We start from the raw sequence: 18028 nt of genomic DNA, 5'->3' as shown, positions 1-18028 counted from the left end.
TAGTCTGTGCTCGCCTGTTCCACTAACCTAGTTTGAGTAATCTCTGCCTTCATGCCGTTTCGTAACACCGCTGCCGGAGCATTGCATCATAAGTCCACACACACACACACCCTCCCTCAGAACTCACCAATCAGCACCAACAGTGAAGCACTATCCTTGCATCAGAACGTCAATCCCCCTCCTTTCCATTCATAGTTTAAAGCCGCAAAGATGAGCTGTAAACGTCCCTTTTAAAAACCAAGAGATTATTCATAAGAGGGAAAAAACATAGGATAATTGCTGGAAAAATACCAAACGGTGCAGGCAGCATACTTGTTCAATAGTTAAATAGATGAGATTCAAATATCACAGTATTATTCCTGCTATACTGAAATCTGCCAGGTGTCTGCTGGGTGCAACCTCAGGAGCAGCATCCACGATACACAAAGTAAATGGAGAGGTGGTGAGCAATCGTTGGGAATGCAGCTGAGGATTATTTCTTTTTCTGACCTATTCTTCCTGGTGCAGGAACAAAGCTCGTTGGAGTGCACAGGCTCAAATAAATATTTGACAGGCCCGACAACGCCCCTGCAGCGGCCCCACTTTGTATATTTACTACCAATAAAATTATACTCACTCTCATTTTATCAGAAGACATGTGTTTCGATTTGTCAACAGCACAACATGAATATTCTGACAAGCAGCCTCACTGAAGAAATTGAGTCGTCTTTCATTAATGTGTTGGATGTTTGGGGAGCGGGGGGGGGGGGGGGGGGGGGGGGTGGACCTCTGATACACTGTAAAGAATATAACCCGTTAAATTACAGTAGACTCATGGCATCTACAATCGCCAGTAAAATAACGTTGTTACTACAGTGTACCTACTGTTTCCTAAAACAACAGTTCATTACCATAAACAATATTACTGTACTATACTGTGCATTTAAATGTTTTACGAGATAATGCTGTAATGTTCTGTTACCATTATACCGTTTTTTTTATCGTACTTCTTACTGTATTGTCCATTACGGAGTGTTGCCATAAAATGTATAAAAAAACTGTAAAAATCTAATCTAATGATTAACTTGTTTTAAATTTCACAATGACAACCTTTAAATTGACAAAAATACAAATGTTACACACAAGAGTTGGCCTTGAAATGTTTATTTTGGCTGCAACTACTGATTAGGGAAGTTCTGTTTTTGTCTTTGGTTGTTTGTTATTTAGCAGGATTTCACAAAAACCTACTGGACTGATTAACCTGACACGTGGTGGAAGGATGGTTGATGGCTATGGACCAGGGAAGAATCCATAACTTTTTGGTGCGGATCCAAATTAGGGGGCTTTCTTTCATTAATTTCTTTAACATTGCAAGTTAGGGCATCTTTCCACAATGATTTATTAAAAAATAATGAATGGATCTTGGTGGAGATAAATCCTGATATAGAGGCTTCATATATGAGTGTGGGTGATGTGGTGCAGTTTGATGGAATTCAAAGACACTGTCGGGCTTTGATGGAGGTATGTGTTCTCTGACTGACTGATTTTACTTATAGGTTATGTTTTTGTCTTGTTTAATCGAATCCCATTACATTTTCCGGAAGGGTGGGACATGACCCAAGGAAGAACCCATTGAATTTTTCTAAAGATCTGGATCAGGGAGCTCTAGATTTTTTTCTTCAAAGAGAGTGATTAACGGATCAGGACCAGGCATGTTTGAGGGAATGATATTTATGAGTGTGTGCAATTGAAAGAGAAACCAAGTAAAAACACAGATCTAGTAAATCTAAACGCGGTTTCATGAGGGGACTGCTGGGCCTTGGAGGAGGTATATACTATACTGATAACCATTGTAGTGTTCTGTATTCGGTGAAGTAATGAATCAATCATCATCGCTATGAATTCTACCAGAGATTTTTGTGAAACGTCACTCTCAACCTCGTGTTTTTGAGAGGAAGTCATCTCAGTTCAAACAATTACTCTGTGAACTAGGTCAACAGGATTAAAACACACTGTGTTCCAAAGGTGCAGGCTCTCTTGTAACAACCTGTTGAACAGCTTCTTCTTGTTTGTTTGTTGGAGAAATATTTCTTTCCGGCAACACCTAATAAAGAAAGTATGAATCTTAAAGGGATAGTTCACCAAAAAATGAAATTTCACTCGTAATCTACTCACCACTATGCACATGGAGGTGGTGGGTGAAGTGTTTGAGTCCACAAAGCTATTTTGGAGTTTCAGGGGTAAACAGCGTTGCAGCCAAATCCAATACAATTAGGGTAAATGGCGACCAAGTGCCTGCGTGCTGCTCCTGTGATGTCATCCAAGTGTCCGTAAGCCCCGAGATTCAAAATCAACTCGAAACGGTTTCATTTACACCATGTTTTCGCCCAAATGTCCACTGAGAACCTTCTGTGGAGCCGCGCTCACACAGGGATCACAGACGACATTAATGCTTAAAACATGCAAAACACGCTGTTTCAAACTATTGAATGACGTTGCTTAGGGACACGTGGATGAAACCACAGGAGCAGCATCATTTAATGTTTTTTTCTTCTTTTTTTTAACGTTTGAATAAGTGGTCACGATTTACTCCATTTGTATCGGACTGTTGACCCCTAAAACTCCAAAAGTGTGTTCCCTCCATCAGCATAGTGATGAGAAGATAATGAGTGAATTTTCAATTAAATTTTTGGGGGGAAATATCTCTTTAAAGATGGATAACTAGGCTGTGTGCTGCACTGGCTCCATGCAGCCAAGTCAGAGAGGAAGGTGTCTGTTTGAAAGGAGAACTGATTGTGGGTTTTTTCACCTTCCTGTCGCCTGTTGGAAGTGACAGCTGCTGGTTTCTCATCACTGGGACAGAAGAAGTGAGCAGCACAGTCTGGTCACTATCTGCCAGCAGCCACCTTAAGCTCGCTCCCGAAGGCGCGCCCCCGCCAGTGATGCGAGCGGAGCTGTCGGCAGTGAGATCATGTGAGAGTCCACGCTCGGAGAAAGTAGGTTAGCAGGGTAGACTGAGAGGAAGGAAGGCGGACAATCACAGCTCAGAGAGAGAGAGAGAGAGAGAGAGAGAGAGAGAGAGAGAGAGAGAGAGAGAGAGAGAGAGGGAGAGAGAGAGAGCTGCCAGCACTCTGCCACCGTGGGACTATTCTGTCAGAAAAGAAAACCAGAGAGAAAGTTGATCCGAATCTATTCGTCCTGCAAGTTTAGGATGCGATCCAAAGCGACTTCCTGCACTCTTTTACTCTGTTCGGACCTGACCGAGCAATAAAGACGAAGGAGAAGAGTTACAGTTTTTTTCTTCTTCTTCTTCTTCTTCTTCCTCCATCTTCTTGTTTTTGTGACAGCTGCAGCCGGGACCAGGTGAACACTGACAGAGCCAGCGTCCTCTGGCTCCTGCGCTCTCCCCCCCCCCCCCCCAGGTCCTGTCACCTCCAGTCGCCACATGTAGTCGAGTTTTTCTTCGCCCTGATCCAGAGACAAGAAAACAGCAACCATGAGAGGTGAGTGGGTTCGTGCGTGTGTCATAATAATACATCTGTTTGGTTGAACTTGGGGAGGAAACGTCGCGGTGTTTGTGTGCGTGTGTCTTGTGCGGCCACATGTGTGAGAACACGAGTTGAAGTGCGTTTGCCTCCCCAGTGCGCATTAATCCCTCATGACTGGATTATCTGTGCACAGAGCTCCTGGGGGCTGCGTGCGCCACTGAAGTCCTATGCAACCATAAAGACACGGAGCCACTCTTATCCTAGTCTATGTTATCATAGCAAAAGTATCGTTCAACTGCGTGCACGGTGAGGAAGTGGCTGCAGAGACGCACACATGTGTTGTTTGTGGAGAAATGGGAGTCACGTCGCACCTGTGGGTCCTGCTGTAAAATGTGCCAGGGGGATTCATGTTCGAGTTATGCAATAAGGGGAGGGAGGGGCGTGAGGGGAGCTTGTCTTTAACCAAAACTAGAATTATGTAATAGAGATAATATTCGTTTTTTTTGCGGTTTCTTATCAGGTGAATTTATAACACGAAAACAGACAACGTTTTTTCCTCGAATCGCGTGAAAACACACAAAACATAGCCATTTCCCTGGTATTTATGTACACTCAACCATCTTATTTTCTTATATGTCTTAGAATTAAACCTCCTTGAAGAATGTCGGAAGTTTGTACTGTAGTGATTTATGAAAACATGGACTTGGGCAACGTGGGCGTGAGGCTGCTGAGCTGGTGTTGTGATGTGTTGTGACTGTGCCAGCATGGTCCACAGTGTGATGGTACAGAGGGAGAGAGGGACCTGGCTGTTCCACTGACCTAGTTGTGTCACCCAGCATTATACAGCACTGGCCGCGGAGGGAGGGGGAGCGACTGTGGGAAGCGCCATGTGCGTGCTACAGGCGGCTGAGTGACGGCCCGCACGACGACGTGTTGCCCCCTGACACAGGCCGAACTTGACCTTGCGGGCAGCAGTTGGGTGTTATTGACAAGGCTGGGTGTCTGTAGACAGACTGTGAAGAACAAACTGACGGATCATAAATCAATGATTCATACAAAATACTAAAATAGGCTTAAATGTCACATGGAAGTCACATTTATCTGAAATGTGTATTTTCTGTGCATGTGTTCGATCCACAACATGGCTGCAACCTCTTAAACTTGCATTCACATGCATCCACTTCTGATTAATTTACAAATCAATTAATCAATCACACTTCATTGTGAGTGCTGTATTTTTCAGTTGCTCTGTTTGGTTCTGCTCTCCTGTTGCATTCCTTGGTTTTTGGTCTAAGCATGGCCAACATTATCTGTTCTGCTGAACAGATAAATAGACTATAGGCAATGTTTGTTTTTTTAATATTATTGTGGAGCAAAGAGATGAATGTTTGCACTAAGAAGGGGGAGGGCTGGAGAGAAGCAGAGGGGGCCCCTGGTGGAGGGAGGTTCCCTTTCTGGCAGGATATCCAAAGGTAAACAAACCTTGGCCCTTTCTTAGCCCGTAGCTCTGAAAACGGAGGTTGCTCAACTCAACTTGCTGTTTCCTCACCCCCCAAAAAGGAGCGTCAGCATTTTATTTCTTAAAGCCTCAGTTTTAAACATGCTTTGCAATCACGCATACATTTTTTCAGACTTCTTGGCAAGTTGAAAATACTTTTCTCTGTTGATGTCTGGACCTTGGGCGCTTCCTGGACCGAAGAGCGCACTTTGTTTATAACGTGTAAACACAGTGAGAGATCATGGGATTCATGTCATACACTGACACCCGCTGCAAGGGGCCTATGGAATTCTTAGCTCTCTAATCCCCCAACCCTCTCTGTGGGCCTCAGCTTGGCCTCCACTGGTATTTGCATCTTTTTAAAATAGAGCCTATTGATTTGAATGCTCTGGCAGCCCGACTGTGTACATGCATTTAGTGTCGAGACTCAACACCATTGTTCTGTTTCAGGGAGGACCATCGACAGGGAGGGAAGAGAAAAGAGATCTACGACTTATAAGGGGAATGAGTGAGAAGATAACAAACAAGCTTTTGTCACGCATCTGAGAATGTAATGTAATTTAAATATAGAAATAATATAGAACCACTCTCTGAACATGATTTCCAAAGAGAAGGAAAACACACAACTGCGGTGAATTGTTGTGATACATCTCCGTGCTGAGCTGTAGGCCTACACCCAACTGTGAGGCATGACACAACAAGTGCTTCAGACGTACACAGCCCGAGCACACAAGGCCCCCACTCGGAGTGTCTCCACACGCTCAGTCTCCTTATGAGCAGGTCATGAACAACATTCAGTCACGCCACTGAGACCTCAGTTGATCTGTGTCTTGTCTGCATAGTGTCGTGACTCACGTGATAGGCAAACACGAACAACCTGTATCTGATTAAAACTGTTTATGAAATTTTTAACAGAGAATTGGTGCACCGAGGACTTATGGGCATGTGGGGAGTTAAAACACATTCTTGTGTTCGTCAGGCCACTGTGACACTGACTGGAGAATACATTAGATGCAGAGAATTGAACTGTCGCAAGCACAGTCAATGATTTGTTTTCTCTCTCTCTGCCTGTCCCGACACCACCTTACTGAATTAGGCTTTTAGAGATAACACAGTTTACACATTTAGCTGGTTGATAAACACACTGGGGGCAACCTGTTTGCAGCAGAGCTCGTAAAGTGTCTCTTCCCCAGTTCATTTTGTGAAAAGGCCTTGGGTGTGCCACACAAAGTTGCTGTCACGCTACTTAAACACCTTTCTTTGTTTGCCATTTGAATGCGGAATTACACGTTATTGAGTGCATTTCCTGCAAACACCTTTAAAATGTGAATGTGTCAGTGGTTGATAAATGTATAGTCAATGTCAGATGTCTCAAGTTGATGTTCTAGGTCAACAATGATATTCAGGTTAAAGGTAAACGTTAGTGTGGCTCCTGCTGCTGCTGTCGTTGGTTGAATCGGACATGTTTATTTAGTAGGTTTTAATTGGGTATTGACACCTTCACAACAATAGTTGCCAATTAGTTATTTAATCGATAAGTCAATACATACAGCCTACAACTAACTGGCAAATTTTCTGACAATAATTTACGTCACTATTGAGGCAAAAAGTACTGAAAATGCACTGTTGCAGCTTCTTGTGATTTTATTAGTTACATATGATAATAAACAGAATACAAATGTGTTGTTAACACAGTGTGTCCAAAGTTTAAATATGTTGCCTTTGGCTCCAGGACTTTTGTTATTGACTTTTTTTCATGTTTTTTTCAGAGAAAACAATCAATCAATCAAGAAATAATGGATAACAGAATTCTATCTCTGAAATAATAGTTACTTGCAGCAACAGTTTTTCTGTCTCTCCTGGTTCAGCGACGCTCACAAGCTACCTCAGTTAAATTTCGACACTATTAATTATTTTTATGTCTATAATTGCAATAACTGTGTGAAAATGTTTCCTTCTCCAGGTTATAAAAGATGAAACAACATCAAATTAATGAACATTAGGGAGATGAATCTCAGAATGCTGTCTGTGGGGTGCGTTCGTATATCTGCAGAGAGTCCAGAGAAGTGAATGTGTGGTTGTAGCAGCAGGGGTGGGTGGCTGGGCATCTGTGTAAATCTGGCTTCCAGCACAGGACAAGAATAGAATAGGTTGAAGCTGAAGCTCAATGTCAAAGAGAGGGGAGGCGGACGGATGGCTGACATTCAAGTCCTGAGTTTGTCTGCTTAGGAGCGGACTGTGGACAGGAAGAGAAGGGGCTGTTGGATTCCACATGAAATATGTTTTTTCTCTCACAGCACAGTGTTGGATTATTGCATAAACATCAGCGCATACAGAAATAGACTTAATTGTAAATCAGAGATGTGTCTAGTGTTAGAACTGAACTGGTAAGTGTAGTTTTCCTAGCCTCATCACTGCAGCCTGTCTTGGTTCATTTAGCTGTTACATAACACAGACCAATTTTCAAATGCAACTTATGAGCCTTCAGGGAAATGTTTTATAGGGGAAGTCTGAGCGTTGTCCGGATCCACCTTAAAACTGGTCTGCGGAGAGACGGGATCGCGCCTGCCTGCCTGCCTCCTCCCTCTCCCCCTGCAGTGGGAAAGTGTGTCAGTGGGACAGAATGTCCACATGAGCTGACAGGCCACAGTGCCGACTGACTGATGACTCAGCCAATGCCGAGGAGGCTCGGCAAGCGCTCAACCAGTATGAAAGGGGAGAGTCGGCAGAGGGCGGGTTCTCGGTCTTGCTAGATTGAGCCCTGAATGAGTGTTGTGAGGAATGCTCACAGACTAGAGTTATATAATTAAGAGATGAGGGAGGGGTGGAGGGGAACCTGAGAGAAAAAGAGGAAGGGAGGGCGGGAGGGGGAAGAGGCAGCTATTTTTCCATTGCATGCCTGCAGCTGCCCTGATCAGTTAGAGTATTTTAGTAACAGTTTCAGCAGAGAGGGATGGCCGACTGCGGCGTTTAAGGAGGTGGAAATTTGTGTTTTCCAGTACCTAAGAGTGCAGCAATTCCTCCTCAACCAGTGGTTTTCCACACATCCTCCCAACACGTCCGAGAAGGCACAAATACATATTTTAATAAATCCGGTGACAAGGCGTAGTAGCAACAATCGCACAATATAGTTGCTGATGTTGTTTTCACCTCAATCGAGGAAGAAGGAGTCTTTGTTATATGTGCAGGGGTCATGTGATTCCCTATCTGTTTGTGTACTCTGTTCCCTCATGGGGGCCACATGAAGGGTGCAGACAAACACAGTTCACAGCAAGTTATCGCCTCTTGTACTTGTTGTGGGAGGGTTTGTCTGCAAGGTTGTTATTATCAAGAGAAAAAGATTAAAGATATATATATATATATATATATATATATAAATACACTGTATATTAACTTTTTGATGCTATTACATCCTGTTTTGGGGGTTTTCATTGTCACACTCAGGACTCAATTTGAGTCAAGCACTGATGTGTTTTGAGTTTCTGAACTGTGTTAATAATTAGACAATAATAATAATAAAATATTATTTTAGTGCTTTTCAGTTAGTTATATGTTTCACCAACACAACACAGCAGGGTTCAGGGTCATTCAGCATCGTAAAAGAGAGACAGGAATGACATAAGAAATAGTCAAAGATCTGTGGACAAAAGGTTTTATTAAAAGCCTCCTGGTGAAAGAAGTCAGTGCTGTTTGTTACCATGACATTTACAGAAACACATGATCACCCCTGGTCATGGGGTAATGTCTTAAGAAGAAGACTGACCTCGGGGGAACAGGAGCTATGACACTGTCAGTAAAATATCACATTAGAATCTGTGAACAGGAGCCTGTGTCTGAAACCTGTAACACTGTCAGTAAAATATTAATTTACAATCTAAAAACGTAAGGCCTCCTAGGGACAGGAGGCGAGGAGAGGTGCAACATAACAAAAGCCCTCCAGATGCATCTTGTATCAGTCGGAGGCAGGAAATAGACTTCTCATTGAGCCCAGAGTACATGGGGGGGATACAGTAGTCTGACTGTGACCAGATAAAAGCATAGTGCAACCTTTTTCAAGGATGACAGAAGATACAAAGGAACGACTGTAATCTTGCCAAGGTTTATAGCCGAGGAAAACAACATGATAGCGCGACAGAAGCAGGACAGGACCAGAGGGGAGAGGCCTGAAATAATTGGGTTAGGGGAAAAAGTAATAAAAGGATGACAGATTTCATGTGTGCAAACAAGGACAATCTGTTACATGTCACAGATCAAATAAACAATATACAACACACATAGTGTTTATCATTAGCATTGGAAATTGTTGATTTGTCCAAAGGGCTACAAAGAAAAGGAAAATATTAAGGGTTAAAAAATGATTCACTGGGTAAGACTAGAAAAGGAAGAAAGAGGACGAAAAAATTACCATAGAAAGAGAGACTTCAATTTTACGCACAACATTTCAACACAACTAGCTGTTTCTAAGGCAGAGCCCAGATCGAGGAGGATTCAGTACATCATTTACAGGTCCAGAACAATATTTATCAAATATGTTTTTGATCATTTCACCCGAAATCGACAGGACAGTAAAGCATGAAATTGAAAGAAAGTGGGGAAGACATGCAGCAACTGGCTGGGTCAGAACCGAACCCATGGTCGCTGCAGGAGGAACCAAGCCTTCTTTGCAAGTTGACAACAGTTGCAGCGCTGCGTAGACGTGTCAGAATCAAAGTTACACAACATCTTAGATTAAATCAGTAGTTCAGGCAAGTCCCACTGACTCCCCTCAGAGTGAAGCAGGCACGGAATAAAAGCCAAATATGGGCTTCTGTGAAAGTATTTTGTCTGAATGGATGTATCTTGTTACCGAGTTGTGTTAGTGTATAGTTATTAACTATACTTTGGCAACAGTCCACAGGATGACTCGAGCCAAAGATGTAACTCCTGAGCAGATGTTGGAGACTGACTTTCCAATCTGATGTGCAGCTTTCTATGCTCATTTGAGTCGCATGAGGCTGCAGCTTTCTGACCCCTCTCTCGTCCCTCTTGTTTTCTGTCCTGCAGCTCAGATAGAGGTCATCCCCTGTAAGATCTGTGGGGACAAGTCCTCAGGAATCCACTATGGAGTCATCACCTGCGAAGGCTGCAAGGTGAGGAGGAAACCCGGAGGCTGGCGGACCAACATTTTAATCAACCTGTTTTATTTAAAATGTGCAGGCACTCATTGTGTGTGTGTGTGTGTGTTTGTCTAGGGTTTCTTTCGGCGCAGCCAGCAGAACAATGCCATGTACTCATGTTCCCGCCAGAGGAACTGTCTGATTGACCGAACAAACCGTAACCGCTGCCAGCACTGCCGCCTACAGAAGTGTCTGGCTTTGGGCATGAGCAGAGATGGTAAACACAACGCACCGTAACCACAACATTTAGTTAAACCGAAGCTTTGACATACAAATGACAGGTTTAGTGGAGATTTGTGTGTGTGTGCCTTTAATTTAAAGCTGATACCTGGAGAATTCGAAGCCCTCAGCAGTAATGTTCCACATCAGCTGTTGTAGCAGAGCTCAGCACACGCTCCCCTCTCCTGTGGACCGCAGAGAGAAAACAAATATGGTATATAGACTGAGGAGGTGATTGACTGTCATCATTCAAACTGGATATAGAAACAGGAACATACAGTACTTGCAGATAAGGTGGCAAAAGGAATCCTATTTGAGCCAGGAATATCTCACAGTTGGACTGAGGTCACAGCTACAGATGTGAAGGTTTGAGTTTGCACAAATGAAAAAACAAAAAATTTGCTTAGTTTTATCAAAATAAACACATCTCAACCACGCAGCGCGAAGTTAGTTGAGATTAGGTTTCATTTGACTAAAAACACATGTATTTTCTTGTTCTCTCTGCAGCCGTGAAGTTTGGTCGCATGTCGAAGAAGCAGCGCGACAGCCTCTACGCCGAAGTGCAGAAGCACCAGAAGTCCCAGGAGTGTGCTGGCTCCGGAGGCAAAGGCTCCACCGCTCTGTCTTTACCCAGGGACGATGGAGTCTGCGGAGGCAGTGGGGAGGACGGTGAAGAGGGCCTGAGCCGGTCCTACAGCAGCGGGGGCTCCAGCTCCACCATCAGCGACCTGGACGACATCGCAGCGCTGCCTGACCTGTTCGATCTGCCGCTGACCCCCGAGGAGGCCAGCGAGTACTGCAGCCTGGAGCTGCTCGGCGGGGGCACCAGCACCGGCAACACCTCCAACTCATCGTCCTCCTCTGCTTCTTCCTCCTCATCCTTGTCCAATCAGAATTCCCCTCAGCCGACTGTACTGGACGGCACGGACGGCACTGGGATACAGCTCCTGCACACACACTCTCACACGCATGTGCTGCTGGGACACACACTGCTGGACCATCTGCCTGATGACTGCTCAATAACAGAACTTGGTGAGTCCAAACGATATAGTGTCACTGAAATTCCTTTTATTCAACCCTTTACAAACAGTGTGTGTATACGTTATTCTCATTGTATATTAGCAAGCCCTTTTGCAACTAAATATAAAATCATTTCCTAATACAAGGTTGCAGTGTTTGTATGGTCAGCTTTTTGTATTGTGTCACATTGCTCGCATTTTTCACTTCCTGCTTTATCCTCTGCAAACTAAAAACTTCTGTAAAATGATTAACATTAAAACTGTCCTGAGCAACTCAGGGACTATAAATCCTTTATTGTGAAACATTAACTGCGACTGCATCGTATTTATAACAGCAGTAAACACGGCAAAACAGAATGAATAGTTAATAATAAATCAATGACCGAGGGGAGACTTGCTCCGTAAAGAGAGAATGGCATGGGGATGCTCTACGGGGAACAAACTGCTCTACAAATGTCATATGGGTAGTGTTCATTTACTTTAGTGTTTTTACTACCTGACAGTTATCTGAGTACTGGATCTTATGAGGGAACTTACAGTACATTATCAGGGGCAGATCAAGCAATAAAGCTGTAGTGGTATTTATTTTTAAGAGGTTGGAGACATCTTTCAGAGCTGGTGTCTCTGGACCTTGAGGAAGAATGCATTTAAAAAGGTCTCTGGGGACTATTAAAAGAAGCTGTAGGTAAATATTGAAGCTGCTGGATATAACAAGGGCAAGAGGTGTAGGAGATGCTAACTTTTGCTAAAATAAGCTGAGCACTCAGAAGCACTCTCTGTCTTTTTGGGGACCAACAGCATTGCAAAGCTCATTAGTTCCTTACTCAAGATCACACCAATGCCCTGGTCTGTGAATAGATACAGTATACAACACCCATGTTCCACCCTGCCGCTATCTCTCAAACCTACTGCCACCAAAAATAATATGTGTGAGTGAGACAACACTGATGTTTGTGCTTGTTTTGTTCCACAGAGCGCATCACTCAGAGTATTGTTAAGTCTCACTTAGAGACGTGTCAGTACAGCGCCGAAGACATGAAGAGATTCACCTGGGTACAATACACTCCTGAGGAAACACGTGCTTTTCAGAACAAGGTACACGATCGAGCCCAAAGCTGTTTGTCACAATCATCAGTAACATTTATTATTATTAACTCCTGTCTGCTTCCAAAACATCTTGTTGTTGGGCAGAGATTAAATATCTTTTACTGAAAATATCTGTTATCTGTTTGGTCTGTGCACGCACTGAAGCTGATTCTGTATTTCTGATTATTTCTCTGTTCCAGTCAGCTGAGTGGATGTGGCAGCAGTGTGCCCACCACATCACCAATGCCATCCAGTACGTGGTGGAGTTTGCCAAACGCATCACTGGCTTTATGGACCTATGCCAGAACGATCAGATAATACTGCTCAAAGCCGGTGAGTGCACAGTCTAAAGTACTCCCAATAAATAATCCAGCAGACTAAATTCATACAAAGGAAACAAAGGAATTCATTCTCTGAAACTTGCTAACTTTGGTTCCTTACTCTGCTTTGTCTCCAACCTTCTATCTTTGCCTTTTTTATGCCATCTTTTCATTTCTTTTTAATATGGACCTCCTATGTCCCTCCCCTCCTCTTTCCTCTTCTGACTCCATCTCTCCATCTCTCTCTGTCCGGGTGTTTATCGGTGGCTGACCTTTCAGGCTGCCTGGAGGTGCTGCTGATACGTATGTGCCGAGCTTTCAACGTCAACAACAATACCATCTTCTTCAACGGGAAGTTCGCTCCGGCCCAGTTCTTCAAAGCTCTTGGTGAGGAGCAGCTCGGGTGGGAATGTAAATTGTGTCGCCTCTAAGATATTCAGATAATTGACGGGGGCCCTACATTGAAGCGTCTTATGCATCTCGGGCCTTATGTAAGCTTGTGCCTTTTTTCCCTTTCTCACTGTGCACTAATTGCTGTCAGAACACACCAGCTGTGTATGAAAATGCCAGGGCATTCTCACTGTTCTCAATCCATTATTGACACAGATGCCTCTGCAATGACTCATCATTTTAAATAACACATACCATAACTGTGCTTATTCTTCTGATAAATGTTTCCATAAGAAATGCATTTCCGTCTCGTCAACAGCAGTTTGTTAAAGTTTAACAATACACCCTAATGGAGGAATAGAAAAAACACTTAAGGGCAAATGAAAACAATGTGATAAACCAATTTAAGGAACAATTTGCAATGTCTAATATTAAATGATGGATAGTGTCTGTCAGTACAGCAGATTGACTTTGTCAGCGATTCTGTCTCTGCTGTCATCATGACATTTCACAATATTTTCATAGCATCAAATTAAATCCCAAGTTCTATTTGATGCTATGAAAACTTTTAAGTTAGGTACATGTCCCGTCAATTAACATGGAGGAGGCAGGACTTATAACCTGTACTGCAGCCAGCCACCAGGTGGCGATTGAGACACTTTGGCGTCACTTTTGGGGAGCAGTCATTCCGTCCATCTTTATAAACACTCCATGAGTAAGACGTGGTATTTTCATTGTTGCTCAGTGATTACACACCAGTATCTCCTACATCAGCTGTCATTTTAAGGAGCATTTAGGTCTTCAGACTGTTGTTTTTGACAGTGAATTAAATCAATATCCTGTGTCTTTGCAGGTTGTGATGACCTGGTCAGTGCAGTGATCGACCTTGGAAAAGGACTCTGCCGTCTACAGCTGTCCGATGAAGAGATGGCTCTGCTTAGCGCTGCCGTCCTTCTTTCCCCAGGTGAATATTCTTCCTTCTATTTCTATTTCTCGCCCAGAGATACTTTCATAAACACATACATGGTCAAGAGGGAAGCAGCTATCACATTATGGAATAACAGCAGTCCGTATGTTTTGTCCTTGCTAAAGGAAGAAACATTCACTATAAGATGTCCATTTTCAACATAACATTCTGACCAAAATTTGCTTTGTGTTATCGATATCTCTCACATGTAGGTTTTCAGATCACTATTGCAGATTGATACACTTATAATAGTTTTGCATTGTAAACATTTTCTTTTTTGGGGGGAAGTATCGAAATATTCACACTAGGTAATTTATTTTTATTTTTGGGTGCTTCCAAAAGCTTTCACCTTAGGTTAGAATATTTTCTTCATTGTCAAGATCATATTATATCAATCAAATAAATAAACCTAAATACATACACTTTTATATTATTTATCATACTCATCTATATCAGTCACTTTACAGCAAGTGTGTGTTCTTTGCACCCTTGTTACATTCAACCTGTGTCTACTTATATTATAGAACTTTATTTTATAAAATGTTGCTTGTTTTTACATTTTATAAATATTGTTATTATTATTGAATTTGTTTCCCTTTGTAAATCTTTATAACAGGAACAATTTGATTTGTTGTACTTAATGCAGGATGACAATAAAGTACTTGAATGTCGAATGAAGGGCTTACACAGAATACAGAGAGCATGGTGTACGTTCATCTGATTTTAACAGCCGTAACAGCCTCTACAGCTACTTAAGGAGAATTAAACAGAGGGAACTGTATGTTAAAGGTAAATCCTTTTCTCCTGTAGATCGACCCTGGTTGACCGAAGGCCAAAAGGTTCAGAAACTCCAGGACAAAGTCTACCTGGCTCTGCAGCACAGTCTACAGAAGAGCGGTGCTTCTGACGAGAAACTGGACAAGGTAAAGCCAAACAGTTGCAACTTCTACTTGTTTAACGTGTACAGTTGTGTGACAGACCCAGACATTTACATTTTGTATCTCCTCTGTCCCCTCAGATGATGTCCAAGCTGCCATCAATGAAGTCTATCTGTAACCTCCACACCGACAAACTGGAGTTTTTCCGTTTGGTTCACCCAGAGACCGCCTTCAGCTTCCCGCCACTGTACCGGGAAGTTTTTGGCAGCGAGATGTCTCTGCCGGACTCCACAGACAGCTAGACAGATAGATAAACACACAAGAGAGATGGAGAGAGTGTATTGAGGGGGAGGGAAGCAAAGACAAAGAAGGATAGAGATGTTGAAGCTCAAAAACCAGCAGTTAAGAGACAATCCAGGACTTGTAATACTTCGTCTCCCATTATCCAAAGCTATACCTCCACTTTCCCAGCAGGCAAAGCACCTTACACTACAGACCACACATGCTTATGGTCCTCTGCATGTTCTAGCATTAACAACGAGCGGATGGACACCGTAAAATAATGACAACACAGCAGCCCGCTTAGCATGAAACAGCTCCAAGCTCTAGGACTCGTTTTAAGATCAGATCCGCTGTGGATCACCCAAACAATTATGAATGTACCTCATTGATGAGCACCAGTGCACAAGCCAGAATCCAACAACCGTGAATGTACGATCCCTGCCACTCCAAGACACGTCGTGTTAGAATGAAATCGTATTGATCACCAGGTCTCGCAGTTAATACAGATCTCGGTCAGTAGTTCTCTCTGTAATAAAGCACCTCAGTATGGTACACCTGTGTATTCATACAGACAATATCTGACCATTACTTAGGGACCAAGATCACAAGTCATTTTCTCTGCTATAAAAGGAAAACACAGATTCAATGACTCGAGGCTTAGGCTGACCTCCCACATCATTCGAGAACCGGTCTCGCACACATTTGGACGGTGTTCGGTGCTGCCTTTTTTTGTAGGCTCTTGTACAATGAGAAACCTCAGTCCCACACACCCCTTTCCTTGTAAATGCCACTTAGAGACAGGACAAGAAGAAATTATCTTTAATTTATATACACATTTATAAACAAATATTTTAAATAAGAATGTAAATAGATGGTAATAGGTAAATAGGTATATGGAGTGTCAGAGTGTGTGATCAGTTCAGAGAGAAAGGCAGAGGAGTGGATCGTGAGATGTAAAGGATGTAAAGAAAAGATGGATGCGTGAGGATACCTGATTTTTTTTGGACTCGGATGATTTTTCTGGACTATTTTTCCTCTCTTTGAAGGACTCTCAGGTTTTCGTGACAAAAGACCCCGTCTTACCCCTGACGGCAAACCCAACTGGGGTTACGCGCGGTCATCAGGCAAGCGACGGGCTGGACACTTTTTGCTGATGCAACACAGCAGGGGAGGCAGTGTGCCCAAACAAAGGCAAAACAAAGAGAAAAACATTGCCTTCTTCTTGCATTTGAACTGAGAATTTTCAGTTTGCACTGTGGCTGCACCCTGCGCCCCTGCCTTAAGAGACAAGAGGACAAACAGGACACTAAGGAGAAGAGAAAGCGAGGCAAAAAATGACTTCATGAACTGTAAAATAAAAGCAGACAAAAAAAGGCTCTGCCCCGCCTATTTCTAACCAGCAGGCAGAAGAGTAGGTGTTGTATAATTATCTTTCACTCATAATGTTTCAGTTAGTTAAAGGCCGGGACGATGATGGTCCTCAGTGTGTATCATAAACCCTTCCTGCTGGTTGGAGCAACTGTATTATTGTGTACATTTGCTGTTCCTCTCACCTTTAGTCTGAAAACCCAGCACTTGTCAGGATACCAAGCACTTATACTTTCCTCTTTCTCACTGGACACTAGTCTAAGACCAGATAGAGCTACCAGCTGCCCCCCTGAACTGGGCCTCAATGCCAGTAAGACTCAACCATTTTTAGTCTGTTTGATTACTTTTAAATTTTTCTCCACGTCTGTCACACAACGTCACCTGTAACAGTTTAGATTTGTCATGTACATAAAGTAACACACTTTGAAAATGATAATGTCTTACTTGGGTTGCTGTGAAGTTTCTTGAGCAGAGTCCGGGGGGGACCTGCTGTTAGCCGCTCAGGGAGCTAGCTGTGATCTCTTGTCCCTTTATTACCAGTGTCGTCTTTTAGCCTTGTACTCCTCACACCTTTGCACCTAAGATGAGACCCGTAACCATAATCACTGTGGACGTAAGTTCTATTTTTGTGAATGTTACTCACAAAGTGTCAAAGCCCTTCCCCTTTGTCCTAATATTGTAACATTAAATTTAAGGAGCAGATATTTAAAAAAAAAATCAATTAGAGTTCAAAAATGGATTTCATTATTGGGTTTAATGTTTCTTTTGCTGTGAGTTTCAGTGATTTTTCAGTCTTTATCCACCTTTTTTCTTTACGTGTCCCCACTTTTTGTCTTGTAAAGTCTGTGTCAGTGATCTATTTTTTTTTTATTGAAGAAAGATTAGGAAGGTTACAAACAACAAAAGAATAGTTTGTCTTCCTTCTCTTTCTCTCTATGACAAAATGTACAAGAGGTATATTACTAGTCCAAAAGTATGTGAGTCACACAGCTCGATATATATTGTTGTCCAATGGGATACCTTATATGTGGTTTTAAGAATGTAATAAATTGTTTCATTTTCTTTTGAAATGTTTCATTGAGTCTCATTTACATTTTTGCTTTCATATCAGTAAATATGTACAGTGTTTCTCTGCATGTTAACGTTACAGATGGTATCTAAATCATTATATACTAGGATTTGCTATCAGGGCTTGGCATAAACAATACCAATAACTGTTGCAATACCATTTTCATTAGTAGCAATATAACAAAGCTCCAATATATATCAACATAATGTGTATGCATTGTGTAAGCACAGTGAGGAGGTATAGCACATAATTGATCTACCTCAGATTTGTAATATGTTTTAATGCATTCCTCATTCTCTGAAATAAAAA

The 18028-nt window shown here is 42.6% G+C and overlaps 1 protein-coding gene across 2 annotated transcripts; it reads left to right on the top strand.

Moving 5' to 3' along the window:
* Positions 1-2927: 2927 nt before the first annotated feature.
* LOC128455271 (nuclear receptor ROR-beta) lies at positions 2928-17720 on the top strand. 2 transcript variants are annotated; one of them, XM_053438954.1, is made up of 10 exons: positions 2928-3482; positions 10009-10094; positions 10197-10338; positions 10848-11372; positions 12333-12454; positions 12646-12778; positions 13045-13152; positions 14009-14119; positions 14933-15045; positions 15141-17720. In XM_053438954.1, the coding sequence occupies exons 1-10, from the start codon at positions 3476-3478 to the stop codon at positions 15300-15302; spliced, it is 1509 nt and encodes a 502-aa protein (XP_053294929.1). In that variant the 5' UTR covers positions 2928-3475; the 3' UTR covers positions 15303-17720. The 2 variants fall into 2 exon arrangements, with proteins under 2 accessions (XP_053294929.1, XP_053294930.1); XM_053438955.1 differs by lacking the exon at positions 13045-13152.
* The last annotated feature ends 308 nt before the right edge of the window (positions 17721-18028 follow it).

The sequence above is a fragment of the Pleuronectes platessa genome, chromosome 13, assembly GCF_947347685.1.
Source record: "Pleuronectes platessa chromosome 13, fPlePla1.1, whole genome shotgun sequence".
NCBI classification, from domain to species: domain Eukaryota; kingdom Metazoa; phylum Chordata; class Actinopteri; order Pleuronectiformes; family Pleuronectidae; genus Pleuronectes; species Pleuronectes platessa.
The sequence above is the reverse complement of the archived record's forward strand: the minus strand, read 5'-3'. Positions and strand labels throughout refer to the sequence as shown.